Source organism: Bubalus kerabau, chromosome 1 (assembly GCF_029407905.1).
Source record: "Bubalus kerabau isolate K-KA32 ecotype Philippines breed swamp buffalo chromosome 1, PCC_UOA_SB_1v2, whole genome shotgun sequence".
NCBI classification, from domain to species: domain Eukaryota; kingdom Metazoa; phylum Chordata; class Mammalia; order Artiodactyla; family Bovidae; genus Bubalus; species Bubalus kerabau.
The window spans coordinates 233898951-233923335 of record NC_073624.1 but is presented as its reverse complement, the minus strand read 5'-3'; the positions used below and the strand labels follow the sequence as shown (position 1 = coordinate 233923335).

Here is a 24385-nt window from a genome sequence, read left to right as displayed (position 1 = left end):
GATGCTGTCCAGACCCCAGCCACACCCAGCTGCCAGCTGCCATTGCTCAGGAGGGGTTTCCTCTGGTTACTCTCATTGGATGAGATTTTTGAGAAGGCATTTTAAGTGGAATAAAAAGCCTGGCTTTAGAATGACTTAAATTTCTCACTTACAGAAAGAAACTTTCTGTAAAGCAATGTGGGATTGAGTATATGTCTCAGCAATTCTGTTTTTTCCCGCTAACACCTACTGCCTAAATCTTGATACTTTTTACAAACACTTACAAGCCATTGCCAGGGAGACAGTATCTCCTTTTTTCTCATAGGTAGAAAAGGAATAGGGGAGAAAAGTCTTTAGAAATGACTCGGAGTGAATAACTACAAGTTACCCAAGAGGGAGGTGGGTGAAGACCGGCTTCAAAGATGATAAAGGGAATTGAATGGATTTGTCTTATGCCTCCTGATGTGAGTTAATAAAAGGGACTGTGACCTGGAAAAAAATCACAAAACCAATCATCTTAGTTCTTATTTAACTTAGCAGTTTCAAGATTTGTTCCATGTAACATTATTTGTGGAAGGATGTAACTAATTATAATATAAAAATTAACATGAATTTAAACTGGCAGGACTTTTCAGAACCTTTAACAGACTACTGTGCACTGAGAATTTCTAAGAGGGGTAAGCAGATTTAGTATTTCCAAAATTCTTTGTCTGTTGAACCCCAAGCATCAAAACGCACCCATATGCATAGGATACACACACAGTGGGAAATGCAGTGACATCATTTTGCAGATAGGAGCCCAGGTCCAGAGAGAGAAGGTGGTTTGTGCAAAGCAGCACGAGTTTTGAACAACAAGTTTTAGCTTGTTTGATGTTGACTGAAAGGTCTTAGGAGTTGATTTCCAGCATCTGAGGAAGTCACTGGACCTTTGCAGGATCACTTATGGGCACGGCTCATCTGAGAAAGTAGACCTGCCTTCTTGGCTTTGTGACTCCCTGACCATGTGCCCTCGAGTGAGACAGTTGTCCTTATGAATATCAGTTTCCTCTTTAGAAAAAGAGGCATAATAAATTTTGCTTTATCTACTGGATAGCAGTGTTTTGTGAGAGTCAAAAGAATTCAAATATGTGAGAGCACCGTGAACCGTGGGCATTTCACAGGTGCTCAAAATTATTTTCTGAAACTGACATCTTGAGATAGTGATTCTCAAACTTGAGTGTGCAGACATCAGAAGCACCTTGGGGTTTTTTAAACCACAGATGGCAGACTTTCTAGATCACTGGGTCTGGGGAGACCTGAGAATTTGCATTTCCAGCAAGTTCCCAGGTGATGTTGCTGCTGCTGGTCCAGACTTAGAGAAACACTGACCTAGGAGATCCCCAAACCAAATATGTCTGGAAAAAATTTTGGGAAAATAGTAAACAGTGTTGATGTAGTAGGTAAAAGCAAAAATGGGAGAAAACCATCAGGGATGGAGAGCCACTCTGAGCCAGGCATTGTGTAGGGAAATACTCCCCACCCAGCCCTGGGACAAAGAACTCAGGGGAACCCTGAGAGGAGATCATTGACTCCCAGGAGTCATGTTGCTAGTGAGCAAGCATAGTTGGAATTCAAATCTGGATTTGTGTGTGTGTCTCCAAAGTTCACTCTATTTCTGCTTCATTAAGACAAAGAACTGGCCAGAAAGTCATGGCAACCCAGGCACACAGCCGTGCCTATGCAATAAGTGGCGTCTTCATTTGTAGCCTGTGATATTTGAGAATGCACTGTGGCTATTCTCATCACTTGTGTCCTTTGCCCAACTGCCTAGTCTCCCTGGCTTCATGAGTGTCCTCATGGATAAAATGTGGAGAGTAATCACATCCACCTTCTGGGGTTGTTATGAGGAGTAAGTGAAATAACTCAGGTTAAGTATTTAGCATAGTGCCCGGGATAAACAATGTGCTGAAATGCTACTGTTACCATGGTGGATAAGAGCAAGAATGAGCAAAGGGAAGGTGAGACACCCTGATTGATTTAGCTTATTTGAGAGGCACAGAAAGAAGAAATCTGGAGCCCTTCAAGTAACTTTTTTTCTGACCTTGCTGGTCATTTGTGGCTAGAGATGCCTCCTCAGATCCCTCTATTCTTTCTTAGATGGGACAGACAAGGAAAGCCAAACTGAAAATGCCCTCAAGAGAGGGCATCCATTTGGGCCCATCATAGAGTCTTCAGAATACAGCTTTAACTAGGCAGAGGGACAGGCCTGGTGGAGGGGAGGGGACAAGAAAGACTGGCAGCTGAGGCACCCAGAGGTGATTTCTGTCACTGATGAGCCAGTGGCCCATGGCTGATGGCTGTGTATTGGGGGGCTTTCCCTCAGGATAATCATACTGTTGTTCTGCCCAGATCTTGGGCCTTTTACTGAAGGAACCAGATTACATTGGGTGAAGGTGAAGATGAATTCTGGTGGAGGTGAAAAGTTCACAGCAGTTGCCATGGGGATGACCTTAAGAACTTGGTGGAGGTTCCCATGGAAACCAGCTTCCCAATGCAGCATTAACCATCTAGATCTTCTATCTTTCATCGATGATACTTCCCCAAAGCAAGAGGCAGCAGAGGAGAGAGAAGGTAGAAGCACAACCTCCTTCTTAACTCATTATCCATCTTCCCAGGTCATATCAAAAGCCACCTTCTTAGAAAGACTTTTCTTTATTCTATCTCTTTCTTCTTTGAATTCCCTTTTTATGGCTCTTATGGCCATCATGACTCTTATTTCCTCGATCTGAGACAATGAGGTTTTAAAAGCTCCTAAATGGTTGCTTTATCCTGACCAGAACTTCTTACCATCCTGGGGCTCTGCATTTGCTTCTGTTCAAAGCCCTAGGCAGGAGTCTTTGATTTCTATGAGTGAAGCTGTGGTGGTGCCTTTCCTGCACATGGCGGCAGGATTCTTCTTTTATTGCCTTTTGTTGTTTCTCTACTTGAGTATCTTCACAATCTTCCAGAGCCCACTGAGTCAATCCACACCCTTTCCCTTATCATTTCTTTTTTTTTTAATTTTATTTTATTTTTAAACTTTACATAATTGTATTAGTTTTCTTACTCAATCTTGTTGCTGACTACTCAACTGAAGCCCTCTACAAAAAATCATCAGTGTTTTCTCATTCTTCTTTCAAAACTTATTTCCATCACCATCTTATAATTTATACTATAGACATTCCTGGGTTGCCTTTCTCTGTACCTGGACATGGCCGCTTTCCAGGTTACACATCTTTCTTGTGGGCTAGACCACCTCATGCTAGCCTTCTGCATGGACCTTGATTCTTTGCTATATTACCAGTCTCTCTCATTGTCTTTTCTATGTCAGAAAATGCTAAGTTCCTTGGGGACAGGGATCAGATCTTTTACTTCTCAATGGTTCCTTAAATAGTTAAAACAATTCAGGGCATTCAGTGACTTCTCCAAAATGCTTCAGTTTATTGAAGGTATTATAGCAATTGTGTGTGGTCTTATTTCAAGGGTAGTGAATGGAGTAGACCAATCCCTATTCACAGATAACAAGTGTACAAGGCAAGGTAAGCCATAATAGAAGCAGAAACTAAATCCTACGGTGAAAGCAAGAATAGTTAAAAAGGGTTCTCCCCATACCTTTTATGGGGAGAATGACACCTTGGAAAAAGCAGTATGTGATACAGGTTTGGGGGGAAGGGTAAGATTTTAGAGGGGCAGAATGGAAGCAGGCACCCTAGAGAACAGAGTGATTTGGGGTGGCTTGGCTGAAATGGAAGGTGCCAGAAAGGGCAAGTGACTAGAAAGTTTGATTGTATCCAGGGAAGAAATTTATTTTGAGGGGGCCTTAAGTGACTGCACAGGAAAGTGACCACTCAGCGGTCTGCCTCGGGAAAACTAACCTTAAAGCTAAACTGTCACCTGTATTGGATGATGATCAACTGAAGTCACAAGACTGAAGTGAGTCTGGCTGAAGGAGCTGGGACCAGGAACATGAGCAAAAAATGTCTTAAGATATTGGATTTTGGACTCTTCATCTTTCTAGCAGCAACCATACTAAACTATAGGGTCCAATAGGCATCTATGGGTAGGGTCATCTAACCACCAAAATTTCCTGTCAAACCATCTTTCTCTGCCTCTAATTCCCTACCCTATGGGGGACTTACTCCATAGACCAGCTCTCCCACCATGCCATTCCAAGCCTTTGTGTCAGGGTCACGGGCTCCATATTTTCCATCGCTGACAATCTCAAGACGGTAGGAATATCCCACATGCTTGGCAATCTCTGCCGCCAACTCCACACAGTAGCCCTCGTAGCGGTCATTGCCTTCAAACTGGTTGGCATTCTTCTTGAGCATCACATAAGGATCTTCCTGGTGGAGAAATGGGAGACAGAGAATGTGGGTTCGGGGTTCACTCTTGGGGAGGGAGGCCTTTGGCATGGCAGAGGAATTAACATTGGTTAACTTTGGGGGAGTCTCTCTAGCTCCTAAACCCACTTCCTGCATTTCTGCTCCCCCCATTACAAAACTTCTTGGGTTAAAGAAGAAAACTGGTAAAATAAGAATATTTCATTGAGATGTCGTGCATAGCTTTTCAAGTGATGTTTCAGGAGCTCTTGTGTTTCTTTGAAGGTACCTCTGGGGGTGTGATGGTGGGGAAGTAGACCCTAAATAGGTTCCAAGTTTCTCATGATCAACCACTGAAAATCACAGCAGCTTCACTTATATCCATTCTAGGTGATGTATGTTAGGGGCTTTCTTTGAAAATGACTTCTACTGAGGAAGAGTAGAGTCAGAAACACCACAATTTATTTAGTCTCTTATGTTTTATAGACGGGAAAACTGTGGCTCATAGGAGGGTGACTGACTTATCCAAGGGCACAAAGTGAAATCATGGCAGAGCCAGAGAGCGAAAATCCCTCTGAATTTCAGGATAATTTTTAACTCCCTCTTTCTACCCACTGCACACTTTTGGCCAGAAGAATGACCAGCTTTCACTCTTGAGGAAGCCTTTGTGTTGGCCTAGCTCACATCCCAGGCAACCTCCACAAAGGACTGAGTACTCACTAGGATTGTGGTGACGATGTATGTTCTATTCTGGACACTTGAGTTATCCCCCCCGGCTTGAGCATCTGTGGCTGCAGGGACGAATTTGTCATCTTCATTCCAGTAGCCAATCTGTTAAGGAGAGGGGTGTGGTGACATAGGGTGAGCCAGGATTCTCAGGAATGGCCCACTCTGCGCCCTCTAGCCAACACCAGATAGGAAATCAAGGAGCTGAGTGTCACATCAGCAATGCTGGACACACCAGACTTTAAAGTATGCTAGATATAAACAGCACGAGACAAGATGCTCTCCAGGTCTGGTCTTCCCAGCCCCACCCCCATGAAAATCCTCATCATGATGGGGAAGCCTGAAAATTGCCTCTCTTGAGAAGTGAGGTTTCAGCTGTTTATGTGGCAAATTGTTTTGCACAATGTAAGTCAGGGTCATAGAGATTTAATTCCCTGCCTTGTTCACAAGGTCAAACTCCTCCTTGTTCCATGCCTAGTAATCCTTCTCTTCCTTAGCTCATTCTGAACTGTAGTTGGAATCATGGGATTTAAACCTTTTTTTTTTTTTTTTGCTTTCTTTTTAGGTTAACTCTATTTTCCCATCTAGATTCAACTTGCTAGGTGATGGTTATTTTATTGTTTATTTATTTCTCTTATTTCCAATTTTTGAACTATTATAATACTGAGCATACAGTTGTACCTTCAAATACTGGTTGACAGCATTATTTTTTTTAAAGATTAGTTAGTACTTATTTATACTGACTCATTTTCCAAGGTCTTTCAGCAAATATTTATAGGATCCCTATTGTGCATAAGACTCTGAGCTAAGATGTTGGTGGTATTGTGTGGCAGAGTTGAGAAAGATACACAGAAGTCTCAGAGATAGTCCTTGCTCTGACAATCCCTCTATTCTATTCAGGAATACATGACACACACACGCATGTGGCCCCAGAAGTGACAAGTGAGTGACTCAGGTAGCTTGAGCCCAAAGAGTTTGGAGGAGCAGGAGCCAAGTATGAAACCTATGCTGGGAAGAAGGTAGCTGGAGGAGGTGAGGCTGAAGTCGTGAGGGATGGACAGGCTGAGTCCAAATCTGTCAGGTCAGAGAAAAGTTGAGCCAAGCTGTAGACACAGGAATCTGCCCAGATATGTAAGTTTAATGGGTCCTGGGTGGAGGACTGGGTTAGCTCCAGAGGAAAGTGGGGCCTGGGTCTAGGTAGCAGAGGGCTTTGCAGGCCAAGCTAAACTATGTAGGCCTATCCTGAAGGCAACAGGAAGTCATGGAAGGTTTGGGAAGAACAGAATGGCATGGCTAACACACACACACACACACACACACACACACACCCCCATCTCTGCCTCTGTCTCTATTAAGCGCGTGCACACACACACACACACACTCTCCATCTCTACCTCTGTCTCTATTAAGCTTTAGACCACTGTGTTTTCTGGTTGTTCTGCTGGCTGCAGCTGTGCTTTGTGGTGGTTCTGTTGGCTGCAGCTGTAACAGGCAAACAGGAAGGAGAACTGCAGTACACATAGAGAAGGAAGAGCAGTTCTGCAAAGTCAGCCCAGATTCACGAAACCCGAGGCACATGCCAGCCGTCCACTCAAAGGTCATCTTCACCTTGATGTTTTTCCCAGTCCCCTCAGCTAGAAATAGATAGTTCTCCCTGCGATCTCACTGCCCTTAACAGCAACAGTATTAATTGCCAACACCAGTCATATTCTTGCTCTGTCAGAGGCTGTGTGTGACAGGCTTTGTGCCGCTGCATCTGGCTTACAGGAGTTTGTTAACCTGCATGGTGAGGGTGGTGATGCAGCTAAATGGCTGAGGCTGGCCAGGAACCCTGGTCATCTGTCTCCAGGGGCAGCTTTTCACCACCAGAGGGGACTTAGCCCTGGGCTGGAAAGCATGTCGCTTAACAGTATTTGGGTGCTTATTGTATTTTAGGCACTCTTCTAAGTGTTTTTTTAGGGACTTCCCTGGTGGTCCAGTGGCTAAGACTCCGAACTCCAATTGCAGGGTCCCAGGCTTGATCTTTGGTCAGGGAACTAGATCCCACATGCTGCAACTAGGACTTCACACGTGCCGCGGAAGAACCTGTGTGCCGCAGCTAAGACCCAGTGCAGCCAAACAAATAAATATTAATACTAAGTGTTTTTTTTTTTTAATGTTTTAACTTCTCTCGTCCTCCTCAAAACCTATGAAGTGGGTAATTAATTATCACTCCCATTTTCAATGTGAAGAAACTGAGATGCGCGGAAGTGGAATAACTTTCCCAAGGCTGCAGGAGAGCTGTGGAACCAGGATTGGAGCGGGGCAGGCTGGCCACGGCTGTGTGTGTCCATGCTCTGCTAGGCTGCCAGCTGACCCTGAGTGCCTCGTGTTGGTTCCCACTGGCCCCATGGTCTAGCTGTTGTTACATCTGTCCCCGTCTCTCCATGGTGCTCCTCGGGAACAAAGCTAGAGGTCTATTCATTCCAGGCTGCCCATTGTTCCACAGAGAAGCAGTTCAGGGAAGAAGGTTTATTGAGAGAATGAGTGGATCCAGCATGGAGACAGTGGATCCTGTTCATGCTGAGACAGTTCAGAGGTGTGAAGGCAGGCGGGAAGCTGTCTCTCAGAACACTGGGTCAGGATTTGCCCTCCTGCAGGCTTGGGTACCATGCTGCTCATGTGGGGGCACTTTCAGTTAGCTTGGAGGGAGACATTTCTCTCTAAAGACAAGAACTAGAAATGTAGATTTCCAAAATATCAGAGCTGGAAGAGGCTTGAAGAATCATTTCTTCTAACCTCTTCTTTTTATAGAGGGAAACAGAGGCTCAGGCACTAGGGGACCTGCTGAAGACCACAGTGCGAACTTGCTTTGCTAGGCCTGTGCTTCACGGGGCCCTAGGGCACCTGTGAAGCCCCTTTGCCACTTCCTTGGGATGTGGGCAAGGGGTCAGGGAAGATGGAGGAAGCTATCGGTTCTTCATCCCTGATTCAACCGTCAGCTCTGCTTTTAATCAATTTCACACTTTGGGATTCCCCTTAAGAGTTCATTTTTACAAGGAGACCTTTAATTGAGAAATAAATGTTTCAAACCATTATTGTAGTATATCGTGGTGCAAGTTTAGAAAAATAATGTCCAAACTACTTAGCCAACACTTAACTGTTTTGCTCCTCACACTATTCAGATAACACAGACAGGCTGGGAATTATTTTCCCTGTTTTACAGATGAGAAAACTGAGGTTTGGGGAGATCAGATGATCAAGCTTATGAAGTTTATATAGCAGATGAGTGGCAAAGCACAGAAGCCAGGTCGTGGACCTCAGAAGTAGTATTGTTTAATATAGTACAAAGTTAGGAGATGATCTAGCAAATTTAATTACCATTTTTTCCTCCTGCAAATGATGCCATGGTGTCTTCATGCCCTTTCCCTCCCACTTCCTCCTCCTTTTTCTTCCTTCCTTCCCTTTTTTTTCTTTCTTCCTTCTACCCTCTTCATGATTTGTCACCAGCTCAGCTGTTCTTACTAATCTCTACAACCATCAGTTGTACCATCAGTATCAATGTAGCTGCCTCCTTTGACATGCAACTAAGTTCTCTAAAATCTATTGAGTTTTGATAGAGTTTTTCAAATATTAAAAAAAAAACTGTCTTACGTATTTGACTGCACCGGGTCTTAGTTGTGACTTGGGAACTCTTAGTTGAGGCGTGTGGGATCGAATTTCCTGACCACGGTTGAAACCGAGACCCCCTGCTTTGGGAGCACTAAGTCTTAGCCACTGGATCACCAGGGAAGTCCCTTCATGGGAATTATCTTTAAAAGTGGGGGCTTGATGGTACAGACAGATTGGTCTTTGGCATCAGATAGACCTGGTTTAAAAGACAGACTTTCCTAATTACTAACTGTATGACTTGGGCCAGTTAACTGACCTCAATAGTCCTCAGTCTCTGCCCTGTAGAGGGGATACAACAATAGTACCTGTCTCAGAGGGTGGCTGTGAGAACCAAATGAGTTAGTTCATTGACAACAATAATCATAGTGTGTGGTTCATATTAAGTTGCTATTAAACTAAAAAATGGTATTCAGTAGGGTAACGCCTAGTTGAAGGCTAACAGGTTTCTGTACTATAGGACATATCAGTTTCATTTTGCTATTGAATGTTGCCAGTTTCCAAAAGAAGTATATATTATGGAGCATTTCTCAAACTCATTTGACAATGTAACCCTCCTGATATGCAGCATGTCCTAGGATAAATGGTGCAAAACCCCACAAAACACCACTCTAAAATTGCAAGCTGTTTTGATTAAAGAAAGAAGGGAAAAGCAAGATAAATCTGTGTAGACAAGATTTATATGGCTTAGAAAGAGACTTTTTTAAGGGTAAGGATTCTTCAGAGTTAGTATCCTAGCACTAATGTTAAATTGGTATCTATAAAAATTATTGTTTAGGTTGGCTTATATCAAAAGCCAGAGGAACACTTAAATGTTGTAAGCAAGTTTATTTTATTCCTAACCCTTTTGTAGGGAAATAAAAAAATATCACCAGTCAGAAGAGCAGGGTGATGCCAAAACCCAGCTTTGCCTCCCATGTCAGCTAGGAGGCTGAGAAATCTAGTTCCACATTTTGATGAAAAGAGATCTGGCAAAGTTTTTTGAAGAGACATTGCACTTCAGAGATGAGAGCAAATTTCCTTTTCTTAGAGAAATGGGCTGGATTATTATACAGCCCTTTGATTCTCTACTAAGGATATGGAGGAACTTTGATTTTATCTCAAAGTAAATCAGAGCTAGTAGTTTGGTAAAAAATTGGGCCCCACTGTTCAAGAGAAGATTTAAGCAATTCTGACAGTGACAGGTCTTCTCCTGGAGCCAGTTAGAATTTTTGATCTCCTGTTTTCCATCTACCTCTAAAGATTCTTTGAATATAGAAATGAGTCTGTCATGAGATGATAGATTAGATTTTTTAAAGTAAATATAGCCTAAAAAGATGATCATTGAACAGTATATACAATAGGTCCACCTTACACAGTCATCAAATCACATCGACACATTTTTAGTTGTATCATTTGTAGCTCTAAGCTGCCTCGGAAGCCACAACTCCTGACCGCCAAAAATGAGATCCATTATGATAAAGTTTTTAAAAGGAAGTTGCCTATTGTGGCAGAGACAACCTGATGACCAGCAAGGATTCTTGTTCACTATTCACAGCCTACAGATATGGTGGGAAGTAGTTACTTAGACTGCCATTGCAGTTTCCAGCCTGCTGTGTGTCTAGATGGGCCAGGAGATCGGGTTGGCCAGTGGAACGCAGAAGTGATGCATGTCTCTCCTAACCTGACTCCCCCAAATCCCCAGCACAGTTTCTAATATCTTTCTTCCTCACTTGTTAGCTGGCTATTGATAGGCGGAAGACCCAGACAGACAATGGAGCCTCCGTAAGCCTGAGTCTTAACCAGAGTCCCCAGTCCCCCAAACTGATCACTGGGTGAATAAGAATTAGACCTCTGTTGCATTAAACAGCTGAGATTTTTAGAGTTTATCTGTTATTGCTCCTTAACTAACATACTTAAAGAATTTGAACTTTGTAAGTTTGCATGTGACTTTATCTGAATTCTGCTTGAGGTGTTATTTCATTAAATTTATCAGCATTTTTTTCCCTTATTTACTGGCAGATCTATGGGAAAATGGGCCAGAGTAGTATGCTTCCTGGTTGCCAAGCAACATTCAATATGCTGCCCGCTCATTTAATGAACAACCACTTATTTGCATGTGCTTACTATGCATCAATATATTATCGGCACTGAGGACATAATAAATAACACAACCATGTCCCTGCGTTTAGAGAGCTGACATTTTAGTGGAAGGAGGTGGAGAGGAGGGGAAGAAAGACAATACATATTCAGACCAGGGGTTGTCAGACTTCACCTTTAAAGCGCCAGACAGTAAATACTTTAGGCTTTGTGGATGAAACAGTCTCTGTAGCAACTACCCATCTCTGTTGTCACAGTGCAGAAGCAGCCATAGCCAATACTGAAACAAATGAGTTTGGCTGTATTCCAAAAAAAAAAAACCCAAAAACCCACAACTTTATTTATGGACCCTGAAATTTTAATTTCATGTAATTTTCACATATCATGAAGTATTCATCTTTTGATTTACTTCAACCATTTAAAAATGTAAAAATCATTAGCTCACGGGCTGTAAACAAACAGGCAGTTGGCTGGATTTGGCCTGCAGGCTGAAGTTTACCAGCCCCAATAGAGATCAGTAAACCAACAAGAGTATCTCAGAAGGGGGAAGCACTATGAAAAATTAGGATAATGGTAGTGTGCTCGGTGGATGGGGATCACTTTAGATATTTTGGTCAGGAATGGCCTTTCCAGAGTGACTTCAGCAGGGCCAGACTTGAATGAAAAGGTGAGATATTGCACATCAAACCACAGTGATGGCGAATGTCGGGTAAAGAAGCAGACATTCTGGGGTAGCTGTGGAGTTGTGAGCTAGAGAAAGAGGAGCAAGAGTTCAGAAGGCTGCAGTATCTGGGTCCGAAGGCCACAGTAAGGAGTTCTGTTACCTTTTACCTGTAGTGGTGTATTAGTCGCTCAGTCGTGTCTGACTCTTTGTGGCCCCATGGACTGTAGCCCACCAGGCTCCTCTGTCCATGGAATTCTCCAGGAAAGAATGCTGGAGTGGGTTACTATGCCCTTCTCCAGGGGACCTTTCTAACCCAGGGATTGAACCTGGGTCTCCTGCATTGCAGGCAGCAGATTCTTTACTATCTGAGCCACCAGGGAAGCCCCTGCAGTAGGAAGCCAGTCAATGGCTTTAAGCAGAGAAGCAATATAACCTGATATATATTTGAAGATGATCAGCTCTTGTGTTGAAAAACAGCCTTGTAGAGGGACAAGAACCTGGCCAGCAGGACTAGTGACCAGTAGGGAGGCTCCTGTGTGAGTCTAGGCAGGTGTAGAAGGTGGCTTGAGCTCTGGAGTCAGCAGTGGAAATGGAGAGAAGCGGTTGGATAGAATAGAACAGGACTCAGTATGTCGAAGGAGCTTCCCTGGTGGTAAAGGTCGCAAAGAGGCAGACACGACTTAGTGACTAAACCGCCACCAGTATGTCTAAAGTTGGGTAGCAAAGATTTCAGGAAAAAACTTCCAAAGGATGTCTGGACTGGAGGGCTGTGAATGCTTCAGGACTTTTAATTACTTTTGACAGAGGGAGGACTTTGTGTCACTTTCTTTCCTACCTGGTCCTTCCTTTCCAGTTATACTTGGGTCATAACTGGGAATGAAAAATTGGAGACAGGGCAAGGGTGACTGAATTCAAGTTGAGACTTGTCCTTTTTAAGTCAAAACATAGCTACAGGACCAATGGTGATGAGAAAAGATGGTTACATCATTAATGCTGGTCCCTTGATGAAAGACCTTCAAGAATTTCCCTGCACTTCTCTCTTGGCAGCCACTCTAAGAATTTGTGATCCTACTTGAATTTGACAAGGCATTTTATTTGAATAGAGATCCGTATTTGAATTAGTACCCCATGGCGAAGTGGAATCTCTGAATGGCATTTCACAAGGCTCTAGATTTACTGGAGCCACTGCACATTCTGGCATTTGAAGCTCCGAAGTGTGGGATGAACGTATGCCCAGAGACCACACACATTTCAGTAGGATGTCAAATTGGACCCAGACACCTAGAGTGTGTGTTGGCAGATCAGTGGCCAGGATACGTGCCTAATAAAGATCAGGAGAGAGTCCCCAAGGCTCCCAGTTAAGCAGCAGCAGTCCCTTTTTATTACATACCTCAGGTAAGGCCACACACTGTTCACTGAGACCAGCACAACAAGTTACCCGTGAATCTGAGAAATTACTTTGTTAGGAGGCTGATTGAGTAAAAGACCTGAAGCCACAGATGTGGCGGAATTGATTTTCTGAAAGTCAGATTCCCTGTAACCAAAGGCTGCCTAAACCTACATTCAAAGAAAGGATTTAGTCATTGGGAAGAAGTTGAAAAACAGCCCCCAGACCTGAAAAATAAAGCACAACTATTTGCTCGTGGATTTTAAAGTTACTCTGTTATTTCGGTTTGCTGATTTATCCATTCTATGGGCTTGCACAGCCTGACTCACTCATAGTCAAGGCTGATATAAAAATCATTGTGGCCCAAAGAAGGCAGTTGAAACAAACAAACAAAACGTGGGTTGAATGCCCAATCCATGCCAGGGGCTGCTTTGGGGACCCCTTCACACAGGCAAGGGGGTAGCAGACATTGTTTCACTCAGCGTTGATGGAAGTCCTGTGAGATAAAGGGCATTATTCCCCATCTGGAGGTGATGTCACGGGCTCTGGGAGGCTCAGCTGTTCAAGGTCATGTGTGTAGTAGAGAGTGAGGCAGAGACTTAATTCCTGTGTGTCTGTCTTCAGTGCCCCCACTTGTAGCCATTCTGCCAGTGTTTCTCACCACACCACCCAGAGCACTGTGGAGCCCGCAGGCTTGGCATAGAGAACATGAGCATCACTGTCCAGTAGAGCCTGCAGTGACGATGGGCGTGATCCACAGCCGTGCCGTCTGGTGTGGCAGCCTCTAGCCACCTGCGGCTATTGAGCACTTAAGTGTGGCTAGTGCAACTGCGGGACTTGTCAATTTTCATTATTTAGGATTAAAATGAAATAGCCAACCATGGCTAGTGGCAGCTGTATTTGACAGCACAGGCATAGAGAGAATCAAGTTTGAGAGACTAAGACCTAGTCTGCAATGTGCCAGGCCCAGCCCTCAGAACTTCTGCATCCATTAGATCATTTAATCCCCGCTTAAGGCACAAAGAACCTGATTTACTTGTCCCGAGTCACAGGCTGGTAAGTGGTGACGCCAGGATGGAATCCCAGGATTCTGGGGCTAATGCTCTGACACTCTACCAGCTTCATACTGTGCATGCACAGCCTCTTACTTACCCCACTGTGCCACCCCAAGGAACTAGGGATGTGGTGAAGGCCAGGGACAGTAAAGTAGAGGTGGCCATGAGGCGTAACAAGGAAGCCCAGGAAAAGCTTTCCTGGGGAGCAACATTTACCCTGACTCCTGAATTCAGGCTAGAATTGGGGGATGAGATAGAAGAGTCCCAGCCAGAGGGAATGCATTTGGAGGCTGGAGGGGGGGAAGCGGTGAGAAAGAACATGATATCTTCCTGGAAGTGAACGTTGGTTGGAATGACTAGAGTGGAAGGACAAAGAAAGTGAGTGTCAAGGATCAAGGTCAGAGAAATTGGCCAAGGCCAGAATGCAGAGTCTGGTAGAATTCTGAATGTCTTCTCCAAGAATTTGAACGTTGTTCTAAAATGTTTAGTAAGTGTGTATGTGTGTGTGTGTGTGTGTGTGTATGTGTGTGTATATATATACGAATTGATGCTTTTGAACTGTGGTGTTGGAGAAGACTCTTGAGAGTCCCTTGGACTGCAAGGAGATCCAACCAATCCATTCTGAAGGAGATCAGCCCTGGGATTTCTTTGGAAGGAATGATGCTAAAGCTGAAACTCCAGTACTTTGGCCACCTCACACGAAGAGTTGCCTCATTGGAAAAGACTCTGATGCTGGGAGGGATTGAGGGCAGAAGAAGAAGGGGACAACAGAGGATGAGATGGCTGGATGGTGTCACTGACTCGATGGACGTGAGTCTGGGTGAACTCCGGGAGTTGGTGATGGACAGGGAGGCCTGGCATGCTGCGATTCACGGGGTCGCAAAGAGTTGGACACAACTGAGCGACTGAACTGATATATATATATATATACACAGAGAGAGAGAGAGAGAGAGAGAGAGAGAGAATACTACCAAGTGTGGATTAGGGAAACATGGTTAACTTCCTCAATAAACCATCATTCTCAAGTTCTTAACTTGAAACCCCTCAGGGACAGTAGTGACATTTTATACACATCTATTACTTCATTTTTTACAAATATTTTCCCATCCCTTGGATCTTTACAAGCACCCTAAGGCAAAGGTAGAGATTTTTTTTTTTAATCTCCATTTTGCAGTGAATCAATTCTCAGAGGAACAACTGACTTGCCGAAAATCCTAGCTGGCTCGCAGCAGAGCCCAGATTAGAATCCTCACTGCCTGCTTCTCTTCTAAGAGATCAAGTCCAGAACAGTGGGTTTCCCAGGCCCTCAGCTCCGGCCTGAGCCTCTGTTCAGCCCTCTCCTCCCTGTGTAATGGAAGCAAAGGGAGCTTTACCTTTCGGATGCCATCATGCTTCATTTCGATCACGTGGAGGGTGTAGTTGGTCCGCCGTCCTTTCTCATTAAATTGCACATTTCCTGTCAAGCCTTCAAACCGCACCTGCAAGAAAAAGCCAGGTGGTGACCAGTGAACTCTGAAGTTGCACTTCATGTTTGTTCATTTGCTGGCTTTTCCTGCTGAACCGAAAGCCCAGAACCTGAGAAAGTTACATGGGATGAGGTCTTAGAGTAGCATCAATCCTAAACACCTCTCTACTCCATGGTCTGGAGCAGGCATAACTGTTGGAGAACAGTTCTCCTACTAAAATGAAATTCTTCCTGAGAACTGCTTCACCCATTGCCTTTGGCCAACAGTAAGAGTGGATCGAAGTCCATCTTCATAGGAAGTCTCTATGCCATCCTCAGTCCCGTACCCCTATCAGGACCACCCCATGAGAGTCACCGCTCCTCAGACACACACCTTCAGATGCGGAAACTGAAGCAGGCCCATGAAGGAAGAGACTGCTGTGCCCTCCATGGTGAGGCAGGGGAAGACCCAGGACTGGGAGCCAGCCTTGTGATGCTTTGGGCCATGCCTCAGTGTTGCTTTGTAATTCCTTGTGAGGCCAGGGAATAAAATACCTGGGAACCTGAGTACATAGAATTCGGTGACCTGGGTTTTACCCCAGTTTTCCTCTGAACAGCCAAGTGACTGGATGATTGCCTCTCCAAGCCTCTAGTTTCCAAAATTCCTGCTCCATCCACCTTACATGACACAGCAAATGTGAAAGTGCTATGCAAACTTTAAAGCGTCTGAGAAACCCTTTATGGTAAGACCAGATCATGTAGGACTTTAAATAGGTCTTAGCTGTTGAATCAACATGTATATAGGAAGCCCCCAAATATGCCTCATAGGATTTCTTCTCCACAAATGAGTCAGATTAAACTATCATGGCTTCCTATCTTCAGGCTTATTTTAAAGGGTGAGCGGTCAGCATGGAGCATCCAGGATCTTTGGGACCAAGCCTGCTGCTCTGGAGGTGACCAATAAAATTGGTCCACTATCAAATTGGGGATGAGTCTAGCTGCGTGTCATCAGCTCAGGTACTAGAAATCACATTCTCCAACCATAATCTATCACGTTTCCTCAGATTTGTCTGGCCTAAGGCCAGTGAGATGAGTCTGTACCTGTAACCAATATGAACCTTGCCCTCTCAGTTCAGTTCAGTTCAGTTGCTCAGTCGTGTCTGACTCTGCGACCCCATGAATCGCAGCACGCCAGGCCTCCCTGTCCATCACCAATTCCTGGAGTTCACCCAGACTCACGCCCATCAAATCAGTGATGCCATCCAGCCATTTCATCCTCTGTTGTCCCCTTCTCCTCCTGCCCCCAATCCCTCCCAGCATCAGAGTCTTTTCCAATGAGGCAACTCTTCGTGTGAGGTGGCCAAAGTACTGGAGTTTCAGCTTTAGCATCATTCCTTCCAAAGAAATCCCAGGGCTGATCTCCTTCAGAATGGACTGGTTGGATGTCCTTGCAGTCCAAGGGACTCTCAAGAGTCTTCTCCAATACCACAGTTCAAAAGCATCAATTCTTCAGCACTCAGCTTTCTTCACAGTCCAACTCTCACATCCATACATGACCACAGGAAAAACCATAGCCTTGACTATACAGACCTTTGTGGGCAAAGTAATGTCTCTAACCCAGCATTATTTGTTTCCCCCCTCTTCAAATAGGCTTCAAAGGAAGGCTTGAAGGGTGTAACCATTTTCTGACAGTGAATGGCCAACCCCTCTGCCTCTGGAAGTTATAAGAATAGCTTGGGTGTGTATATGTAATTTAAGATGGGGTGTGTGGGAGGGTGAGGGAAGGAAGGAAAGAAAGAAAGAAAGGAAGGAAGAAAGAAAGAAAAGTGTGTCTCTTTTCAGGCTGACCTTCCCATCACCTCCTGGTTTGAAGTCTCAGTAGGGAGGTCACAACAGGCCTAGAGCACTGAACAAATTATGCAATACATTCACTCTCTGAGGTGAAATCTGGAGAAATTCTCACTCTGGAAAATCTGGGCTACTTTTGCTTTTCAAAGGGAAAGCAAAGCACCGATCCTGCTACAAGGAATGAGACGGGAGCAGTTTTAACCCATCAGCAGCTTCACCTTCCCTCCTTGGTCCTCTCTGGCCCATCTTGAGCTTCCCATTCATTGCTATGTGCCAGCTCGTGTGACTCATTTGGAAAAATAGACTGGAACAGATGTGCAGATGATTTGCAGGAACAGAAATGTGTCATTAATGATTCAAACAGGCATCTATTTTTGGCCCCAGTGTCAAGTGTCATACTAATTATCATCATGTCATAATTCACATGCTAATTGCCTAATGCCTCTATGACTCAGTTTCCTCATTTGTTTAATAGGACCCATTAGGGTTAATTATGTCTTAAGGTTGGTTTAAGGATGAAATTAGATATTTTTTGATCAATGCTTGCCCCATGGCAAGTATTCAACAAAGGCTAGCTCTTATTTTTATTGTTACTAATAATGTTATTAGTATTACCACCATTTTCCAAGTGTTTATGAAACATTTTGCACATATTACTTTATCTTCATTCAGAGGAACCCCTGAGATAGGTTGGTTAGAGAGAGATTAGGATCTTCACTTTCTTTTTTTAATATTTATTTTATTTATTTGGCTATGTCAGGTCTTAGTTGCAGCATGTGGGGTCTAGTTCCCCATCCAGGAATCAAACCTGGGCCCCCTGCATTGGGAGCATGGAGTCCCAGCCACTGGACCATCAGGGAAGTCCCATTCTTCACTTTCATGGCAGAAACCCAGACTCTGGATAGCAAAGTGATTTGCTCATGACTTAGGACTTACAAGTGTCCGAGGCAGGTCTGAAATCCAGAGCTTCTGACATATTCTGGTTTCGTCACTTCATATACCAAGTGGCCTCTCAAATGGAGGACCACGCTACTGTCCTTGGCTCTGAGAGGTGACACAGAAATGTGTAAAGTCATGTGTTCTCCACGCATTCAGCTGCCACCCTCTATTCTAGCTGGACCTTCCCCAGGCCACGCTCTAATTCCTCTGTACAAGTCACTAGGCCTATCTGTTTCCTAGTTTCCTCTTCAAAGGACTGAAGTGTTTAGCATATTGTCTGGGACATAAATGTTCAATGTACGGTGTATGTTATTTCAGTGACGGTGATGCTGAAGATAATGATGATCATTACTATTGCTCCTACTGCTGTGCTGTGTTCAGTGGGTACGAAGTACGTACAATAAGATTTAACATGGGCGTGATAAGTTGTGACCTCACAGCAGGGGATCCTTTCAGCACAAATGAGGGTCTTGTCGCTATCATTTATACATGCCTTTCTCAGTTTCCAAAAAAAAATAATCAGCAGCAGCAAAGTTTTGTGACCTGAGGGCCTCTTACATTGCCACACTGTTTCACAGGGTGCTGCTTATGAGATGTTCCCAGAAACCCAGTGAGTGGCAAAAGCAGAGCTTATTTTGCTGATTGTATAGGTAGGATTATTGAGACTCAGAGCTGTGGCACCTGTGTTCAGGATTCACAGCAAGTCAGGAGAGGCCTGGCGAGCTGAAGGCTCTTTACTGTCTAGTTATAGAAGCCAGGACGTACACACCCTGAGATAAATAATAGTGTGGGAAAGAAGATGTCCTAGAACTACCCTTCCATGATGGCAGAGCAAGGTGGGGAGGTCAGGAGACTAGATTAGCCCCAAACCATTTATGAGGACAGTCTGGACTCTTAGAGGGATAAGCTTCTCAGAAACATATGCTTTGGCCACATCTGGAAACTGCCATCCTATCCATCAGTACTGAGCCTCTGAGCCCCCATTCCCTCCCACCCCCACTCTGGGGTGACAGGAGTCAGGCCAAGGGAGACCTGGAGTCTCCCTGAGTTCCTGCCTTTTGGACCTCCTATCACTATCCTGGCACCTGCTGACTCCCTCCATGAAAGATGGGGATTTACCCTTGGATTTCTGGTCATTTGCATTGGGTACCAGCTCAGTGTCTGCCATCCATGATATGCTGAAGCATGCTTGTTCTTTCCTGCTGGTGCCGGGAGAGTGCTTGTTGGCATTTTTACTACTTGAGCCGTTAGCCCTGACGACTGACTCCTGCATCTCCAGCCCTGGGGCGGGGGGCGGGGGGTGGAGATACCCTGGGCTGGGGCTTCTCCAGCCTCTTTGTGGCTGCCTTGAGGTGGGTCTGTTCTCTTGGCTTCTCCTCCTGAATGCCCACTGGGTGTGGGAAGCCAGAGCCTGTGGACCAGGGTGCTGGTTATTCTAGTGGGGCAAGCAAGTCTTGGGATCCCTCTGAGCTTCCACTTTCCCACCTGATCAATGGGAAGAATAATCCTGGCTTTAGCTATCTCAGGCAGTTGCTCTGAACTTCAAAGAAACTTATATATTATCCTTTAAAAAATTTCTTTTTGAGCCTTGTCACAAGCCAGAAAGGGAGGCAGTGTTATGAGGATTATACTCATTTAAGAGGTGAGGAAATTAATGCCAGAAAAGTTGAGCAATTAATCCAGGATCCTCCAGATAGTGCTTGGTGGAGGCATGGTGAGAGCCCCGCTCTTGTCCTCCTAACGTATTAATAGCCAAGCACAATGGCCCGAAGTCCTCCTTGTACCCTCACTGTAGACTCCTGTTGGTACCCTTTACATCCTCACCCAGACCCTCCAAAACCCAAATCACTCTTTGTTTAAAGTCATCCTTCCTTTATGGCATGCATGACCATCCATCTCAGTTTGCCTGGGATCGATCCAGTCTACATCTCTTGTTCTGGGATAATTGGTAATAGCTCTCCCTTTCATTCCCCAGTGTCCCAGGTTGGATGATAAATTATATGGTCATCCTATTTAAAGCCCCAGACACATGCCTACAGATAGTCTGGTAATGTCCACAGTCCTCAGTCGTAGCATTCTTTTCTGACCATCCAGAGCATCAACAGCCTGTCTATGTATGTGATTTAGCTTTGAATCCACAACTTTATGGCTATTATTTTGTAGGAGCTTATCTTTCCTTCAACACTGGGTCTTCAGTTTGAGTTGCAGGACTGTGTCTTATACCCTTATTCCCCTCCCCCTGCCGTGACCTCATCTAGTGAAGTGCCCTGTTAATCTTCACTTTGATGGGTGTGATCATTGGCTGACAGATTGCAAACACAAACGATAAGAGGGCTGATCATTATTTAGGGCAGGTGTTCTTCAACTTCAATTCTTTAATTTCTTAGCTTGGCTTCTGGAAGTGTCTGTGGTTTCCCCTGACTCATGGTCATGCAAAAATATATGTGTGCGTGTGTGCATTTTTCTGGGGAAAAGGTACAAAGCTTTTTTTGTCCTGTCATATCCTCAAAGGGCCGATGACCTAAATGCTAAAAGCCTGACTTGGGGAATTCACTCTTTTCTGCCAGCCAGAAGCCAAATTATAGGTACCCTAATGCTTCCTCTTTCCTGGAGTGTTGAGGAGTTCCAGGATTGTGGGATCATTAATATTCCGAGTGGCTCCTTGGATGTCAGGCAGGGTGAGGAGATGGGGGCAGGCAGGCGGCTGAGTTATCTTCACCCTGCTCCTGGGAAAACTGTAGCGGGGTGAGGGGGAGCCGAGGCCATGTGCTATAGCTGGCTGGGCCAGAACTCATTTTCATCTGTTGGGCTGGGCCTTCGAGGCTTCAGAGCAGAGCAGTTAAGGGTACAGTGAGGTAGCAAGGAGATGTGGGGTGGAATCCCACTTTTACCACTAACTAGCTGTATAATCTGGGGGAATTCTTGAACATCTGTGTAGCTCAGTGTGTATATTTATAAAGCACAGTTAATAAAACCAGCTACCTCCGAGGGTTATATTATAGGGGATTCAGTGAGATCAGTCATGTAAAATATGTTCAGAACCTTGTGCATAGTGAGCCCTGGCCATGTCATAGCTGGTATGACCCTCAGTTTTAGAATAATGTGCTTATTCCTCCTGGTCTAACTCACAGACTTCCCAGCTTGACCACAAGCTGACCCTCAGATCCCTCCCCACTTGTGACCTGAAGGTCCGAGGTCAGGGTAGAAGTGATTTGAGATCCCAAGTTGGGGTCCAAAGGCTGACTGGCATTGGGATTTACCAAGTCTACTGTGGGCACACAGATTCTCCCTAGTGGCATGGCTATTTAAAGAGATGGGTCTAGAGGGTGAAATGGCTAGACAGCAGCCATGACTGTGTGTGGGAGGCCCTGAGGCTCAGTACGTACAAGCGAAGGTCCCTGGGGCCACAGGGCAGGCTAGGGGCAGGAGGAGGAGCCCCAGTTCAGGGTCTGTTACAGTCTCGGCTGCTAAGCTGATCCTGGGGGAGTTCCTGCCCACTCTGGGTCAGCTGCTTCATCTCTAATGTAAGAAAAAGTGGGAGTCGTCATTTCTCAGGTCTCTTTCTGCCATACATTTTTGTGATTTGAAGTGATAAACAAAGATTTGATTCAGTTTGAACAGCTGATCTTCGGATCAGAATGTTGATTATATTTTGTTTTTGTTTTTGCGGCTAGTTCTCCCCACCCTACCTCTAGCCACAATAGAGACTAAAGAGAGTTTCTTGAGGATAGGCCTTGCCTTCTCTAATTGTCCCCAGAGCTTGGTCCTAGGGCAGAGCATACAGTAGGCTCACAGGAACAAGCTGACTGGCACACGCATGTCTTGACTCAAGATGGTATAGAGCATGGTTCTCATCTTTTCTGGCACCAGGGACCGGTTTTGTGGAAGACAATTTTTCCATGACCAGGGTAGTGGCCCCTGCCATGGTTTCAGGATGATTCAAATGCATTACACTTATTTTGTACTTATTTCTATTGTTATTAATATTACACCAGCTCCACCTCGGATCACCAGGCATTAGATCCTAGAATTTGGGGACCCCTGGTATAGAGGAGATCATTATTATTTTGATGAAAGCAACTGCCTCCTCTCAACCCCACTGAAGGCAGAAACAGAAGACTGAGCATTGTACAACCAGAAAGACATGAGTTAGAGTGTAAGGAAAATTAATTAGATGCTTAGAATTTGTAAGCCAGGTGAGAACCGAGCATGGTCTCTCTGACTGCCTCATTGTCATGGGTGAGGAAAGAGAAGGGTGTGGGGGATCTGAATTAGTATTTCAAGGTCACCGAGAAACTCAAGGGCCTGGCTGGTCTTGGACCTCAGGTCTCCTGAGTAAGAGTCCTTTCTGCCACTCACATTGTCTCCAGGCTTCATCACTGTCATGGTGATGTCAGCATATCCTTCCAGGGACATCCTTAAGATGAGAGAGGCAAGGGAGCTGGAAGGGCTGGGAAGCTGAGGGCAAGTCCCTGGGACCTTCTGAAACCAGCTTCACATTGCAAACAGAAGCTGTCTCGACTGTGGAGCCTGGAAGAGCATTTTAAATAAGCCAGAAGGCAATCTGGCCACACACACAATCTGCCACCACACCTTTGGCAGTCATTCTGAAGCTGCTGGCTTGCCGGCTCTTGCTGCCTAGGGATTCGGGGCCACCCTGCACAGTGACAGGGGGTGGGGCAGAAAGGGCTGTGGGTGGACCTGTTTGCATTTAGCCACAGGGCAGTTGCTTTGCTTCATTCCAAAGGACAGAAGTCTGTGTTCTCCTCCACGTGCAGGCGCTTCAGCCGAGCTAAAGAACAACTGATGATATTGCCATCTTGTGTGTTTCTCCAGGTTGTAAATCGCTAGAGCTGTGCATGTGTGGCTTGAAAACAAGTGGGAACAGTTGTATGTTTTGCTCTACATTTCTCCCTCATTCAGAAATGCTCCCCTCTGGGAGAGAGCAGATCCTGAGAGTCATTTGCACCAGAACATTTTGCTGTTGCCAGCTCGCCACTGTGTCTGATACTTGGACATTCCTGTGAAGTGAGCCCTGCCCTCTGTGCCCAGTCCCCTTTGGAAATATGGTCTCTCTCAGGAGGCATCAGAGGCATCATATAGTGTGGTACGTGTCAGGACTTGGAGAACTAGTCTGTGCTTGAGGTGCTTCTAGAAACTTCTAGAGATTTCTAGGAGTTCAGAGAATCATAAAGCTGGGCAAGTCCCCAGAACCTTCTAAAACAGGAATGTCAAACACATGGCTCACGTGTATCTGTCTCATCCTGCTTCCACAGCAGACATATCACTGAGTGCTTATATTCCTCCCTGTTGAATCTGGATTCCACCTCAGAATCCTCTGCAGAGTCAGTTGATAGGAAGATCCTGACCATTTTATATCCCTGTTCTTTGCCCATTCGTAAGTGCAAACAAAATTGATGAGTGCAATGCTGAGAAGCAAGAAAATAGAATCAGAAGTGTCGAGAAACATTTTCAGGGTCCCATCCTGACATGTGCACAGAGAGCAAAGATAATGAAGAAATCTAGAAAATCAGGGCAAGAGAGCAGAGTCTCTGAGAGCCTGCAAAAATGGTTCAGTTTCATCCTTGTGTATCTCAAGTCCCCTTTCAAATACAGCATCACTGGCTTCCCCTTCTTAGCATAATCCCTAAGCAGAAAATAGAGCTCTTGTGCTGTCAGGAATGACTAGTCCATACTATTAAGTTTTTTCATTTTGTTATTCAAATTTCTACACAATCTTTCTTATGTCAGAGCCACAAACAATGCGGTGGTGGTCCAAACTTCAGGTGTGCTCCACCTTTTTTTTTTCCAATAGCTACATCCCGCCTGACACTGATGCTTAAATCCCCTGCGAGGCTCCCATAGGGTGGGGCCACCGTTGATGCCAGCCTCACCTGCTGCAGAGCTCTCTGGATGTCGATGCCTTGGCCCCAGGGCACAGCTGGATTAGCCAGGCAGTCCCCAGCATTCCCCCGGCGGGAGATATCGATTCTCTGCCTCCGCAGGCTCTGGAAAGCCTCAGCCATCACCTTCACCCCATCGTAGGTGAGCGCAGAGGTGTACTGGTGGGAGGAACAGAGACAGTTGGGTGTCAGAGAGAGAGCTGGTAGGGAGGCGGGTGGGAGCTGTATCTGGGAAGGAGCCTCCTGGTGATGAGGATGCCTGCAGTGAGCCAGGGATGGGGGGTATGGTGGGGACGGGGAGCCACTGTAAGCCAGGAAGCACCTGCTGCTCCACCTCCCTAGCCAATATTGCCATCCTGAACTCCAGAGTTCA

At 45.2% G+C, this 24385-nt stretch overlaps 1 protein-coding gene across 7 annotated transcripts in view; it reads right to left on the bottom strand.

The window, feature by feature from the left end:
* The window catches only part of GRIA1 (glutamate ionotropic receptor AMPA type subunit 1), a 365851-nt gene that overhangs the window by 91925 nt on the left and 249541 nt on the right, over positions 1 to 24385 (bottom strand). For 6 of the 7 annotated variants that reach the window (XM_055559484.1, XM_055559480.1, XM_055559498.1 and 3 more), the window contains 4 exons: positions 24004 to 24171; positions 15252 to 15356; positions 5040 to 5150; positions 4137 to 4343 (listed from right to left, as the gene is read on the bottom strand). In XM_055559484.1, coding sequence (XP_055415459.1) covers positions 4137 to 4343; positions 5040 to 5150; positions 15252 to 15356; positions 24004 to 24171 — 591 coding nt within the window. The remainder of the gene's footprint in view (positions 1 to 4136; positions 4344 to 5039; positions 5151 to 15251; positions 15357 to 24003; positions 24172 to 24385) is intronic. The other variant, XM_055559490.1, reaches the window with a different exon arrangement.